Below are 3,010 nucleotides of genomic sequence, written 5' to 3'. Positions count from 1 at the left end.
ATACTCACCAAATATATAAATAACTTTTCCCAAAGTGCATTCATCCATCCATGTAGGGTTTGGAAAAAATGAGTATATATATGTAGGATAATCTTGTAATTAAATATATAGTATAAGGGTAATTTAGTATAATTAATACTAAAATTGCCAGGCCGGGCTCGTACCAAAGGTCGGACCTTAAAATCAGGTCCAGGTCCAAGCCTAAGTCTGCAAACATCGAGAAAAGCCCGATCTTTTTGGGTTGGACCGAGCCGGGTACCCAAAAATATCAGGTCCATTGTCATCTCTAGTCTAACTGCTATAACTGGGTTTAGGATGTACCTGGACTGGATAAGGGTCTAGTTCTCGGTTGCACCCATCGAACCGGTCGATCCTGTCCGAGTTTCAAAGCAATGAATCAAACCAATCAACTCAAACTCCCAAACCCACACCATCAAATCAACACAAAAGATCATTAAAAAAAAATTAATTAATGCATGTTAAAAGTAATTCTACAAGTTCGAATCCAAATTTGTGATTAATTGATGTTTATTCTTATCAACAAATATATGTGGAGGATAGATTAATGCATATTATGATTATTATCTGAAAGCTGAAAATCCCCAATTAAATTCCAATCAAAAAGTGTTCAGCTATTCAACAGAACCTTATTTTACACATACGCTTTTCGATTATTTGCGTTATTCGTTCGATAAGTTTCATGTAACTTCTGTTTCATTGAGCTCAAGGTCATTTTGAAGAACAAAACCAAACATGCAATAATTCTCAAAACCATGTATTTTTATGATCCTGTTTTGAACATTTCAGGAAATTTATATAACTAGAATGTGGAGGATTTATTCTTGCTAACCATGTATAAAAGCCAACATAAGTTTAACAGTTGCATCACAAACTAGATAAAACCGCCAATATATTTACAAGACAATTAACAATAGGATCATAATACTACCAAAACACTTCTCCCATGCTAAACCATCTCATACTCCATTAGAAATCAAGCTAAACTTCAGCAACACCAATTTCCAAAGCTTTCTCCAATCTTGCTTCAAAGGGGGTAGATAGCAACTTCAATCTCTCATCCTGCACAAGCAAAATCAAATTTATCAGTACCAGCATCGACTAATGCATACATGAACACACAAGCCTAACTTCTATTATACCTCACTATTTCTGCTTCTTGTTTTTGGCATTCCACGAGTAGAAGAGCCCGAGTCTGAATCTATAATTTTCCCTGTATGTTTCCAGAAGCTCCCAACAGTCCCTATTACAGGTTCCTGTGGAGTTATAGATCCAGATAATTGTTTGAGCTCCTCAACTGTCAAGGCTCCTAAAACTGGTTTGTCTTCATGACTTCTTGATGAATTCACAATCTGAGATGGCGAATTCCCAACAGAAACAGAGCTAGTCTTGGACACCGGGGTGGTTTCAGATTCAACCAACCAGCTTGAGAGGCTGGTATCAACTGCAATTTCTTGTTCCACAACCTTATTATTAAAATTCAATTTTGCATTGTGAGTTAATAGCTTGACATTAGGCTCTGGACTAGTGGGGACATCATGATTTTGCACCAAACTGATGTTCTCCTTATCTTGGTACTTTGATACAGGAGATGTTGCTCTTGCTTTTACCACTTTCCATTGACTAAGATTTTCAACTGGACTCAAGACGGAATGAACAAACTGACTCCTATCTCTAGCATTTTTACTCAATCCAATTTCCTCGAGTTCTGGATTCGCGCAATGAATTGGCATCGGACTACTATTCACCTCCTTTTCACCTGATTCAACTTCAGAAAATTGCTTCCTGGACTCTATTGATAAAGAAAACAATGACTCAGATGACTCTGCTTGAAACAATTTTTTGTCATCACCATCACTGTTAACATCATCTACTTCACATTCTTCCAAGTCTAAATCTTCAATTTCATCCTCACTACTTGCACAATTTTGGTATCTATGATTTGAAACATGAGGTATTTCAGTTGGGGTACTTGAATCAGAATCTAACTTGGTTTCTTTTGTTGGATCCTCTCTCTTTTCACTCCCTTCCTTCTCCTTGTTTTCGACTAAATTATCAAAAACATGAACTTCCTCACCCTCTTCCTTCTCCTTACTGGTTTTAACTAAATTATCATTAACATTAACTTCCTCATTAGTTTTAACATTCAAATCAAAACTAACTTCTCTTTCAGTACTACCACTGTTTGGCTCCTCAAGCTTCTCCCTACGTAAATACACATAAAAATCAAATGAATACATAAGAAAAAAAAAAGAAATTAAATCATTTATAAAATAGAAAGAAAGCACAAGGAAAAATGTATGTACATTATACATATTATTGCCCTAGTTTTGAGAATACTACTCTCAATGCTCATATAAACAACTTCAAAAACCCAGAAACCATTGACCTATTTAATACTTTGAAAAAATCAAAACCCGAGAAAAAAAAATATATAAAATAAAAGGTAAAAAACAAACACTAGATTTAGACTTGTTGAAAAGGATAACTCACTTTGATTCTGAAATGGGTTTCTTAGTTTCTGCTTGCTTAATCCATTCAGTCACTTGAAGAACTGCGCTAACCTCATCATGTCTCTGCAAAACAAAATTTCATTCACCAAAACGATTTACTCTGGAACAAAAAAAGAAGAATCCATTTAAAGTATCAAGGTTGGAACTATTCTTACAAGGTCTCTATAGTGATTTGTATTGGCCAAACGCTTGTGCTTTCGATGCTTATTAGCGCTAAAACATGGAAAAAAGCAGACCATTATGAGAAAAAATGCTGACTTGTATGCAAAAAGTGCTTCTTTCTCTTCAACAGAAGCGCTTTTAGTTGAGTGGTTTAAAAAATGATGGTCATAGAGAGAGAAGATAAGTGGGGAAAAGATGGATGAGGTTGAAATGGAGGACAGAACGGTAAAAAGATTCTGAAGTATCTGATGAGGATTGAAAATTTGACCGTTAAGATTCTTTTATTTTAAATTTTGTTTGGGCTTTCATTTAAGGCC

At 35.2% G+C, this 3,010-nt stretch overlaps 1 protein-coding gene across 1 annotated transcript; it reads right to left on the bottom strand.

The window, feature by feature from the left end:
* Positions 1–835: 835 nt before the first annotated feature.
* Positions 836–2,790, bottom strand: LOC116126871. The gene is made up of 4 exons (XM_031412544.1): positions 2,687–2,790; positions 2,512–2,594; positions 1,161–2,223; positions 836–1,080 (listed from the first exon to the last, which is right to left on the bottom strand). The coding sequence occupies exons 1-4, from the start codon at positions 2,768–2,770 to the stop codon at positions 1,000–1,002; spliced, it is 1,311 nt and encodes a 436-aa protein (XP_031268404.1). The 5' UTR covers positions 2,771–2,790; the 3' UTR covers positions 836–999.
* Positions 2,791–3,010: the final 220 nt, after the last annotated feature.

Source organism: Pistacia vera, unplaced genomic scaffold (assembly GCF_008641045.1).
Source record: "Pistacia vera cultivar Batoury unplaced genomic scaffold, PisVer_v2 Contig185, whole genome shotgun sequence".
NCBI lineage: Eukaryota > Viridiplantae > Streptophyta > Magnoliopsida > Sapindales > Anacardiaceae > Pistacia > Pistacia vera.
This window is presented reverse-complemented; position numbering and strand designations above follow the sequence as displayed.

Bases quoted from the DNA above. Each gene is read 5' to 3' on its own strand.
- LOC116126871 (XM_031412544.1), bottom strand. From the start codon at position 2,770: ATGGTCTGCTTTTTTCCATGTTTTAGCGCTAATAAGCATCGAAAGCAC. The intron at 2,595-2,686 runs GTAAGAATAGTT...TTTGTTTTGCAG, and splicing joins CAAATCACTATAGAGACCTT to AGACATGATGAGGTTAGCGC. The intron at 2,224-2,511 runs GTGAGTTATCCT...GTATTTACGTAG, and splicing joins AAACCCATTTCAGAATCAAA to GGAGAAGCTTGAGGAGCCAA.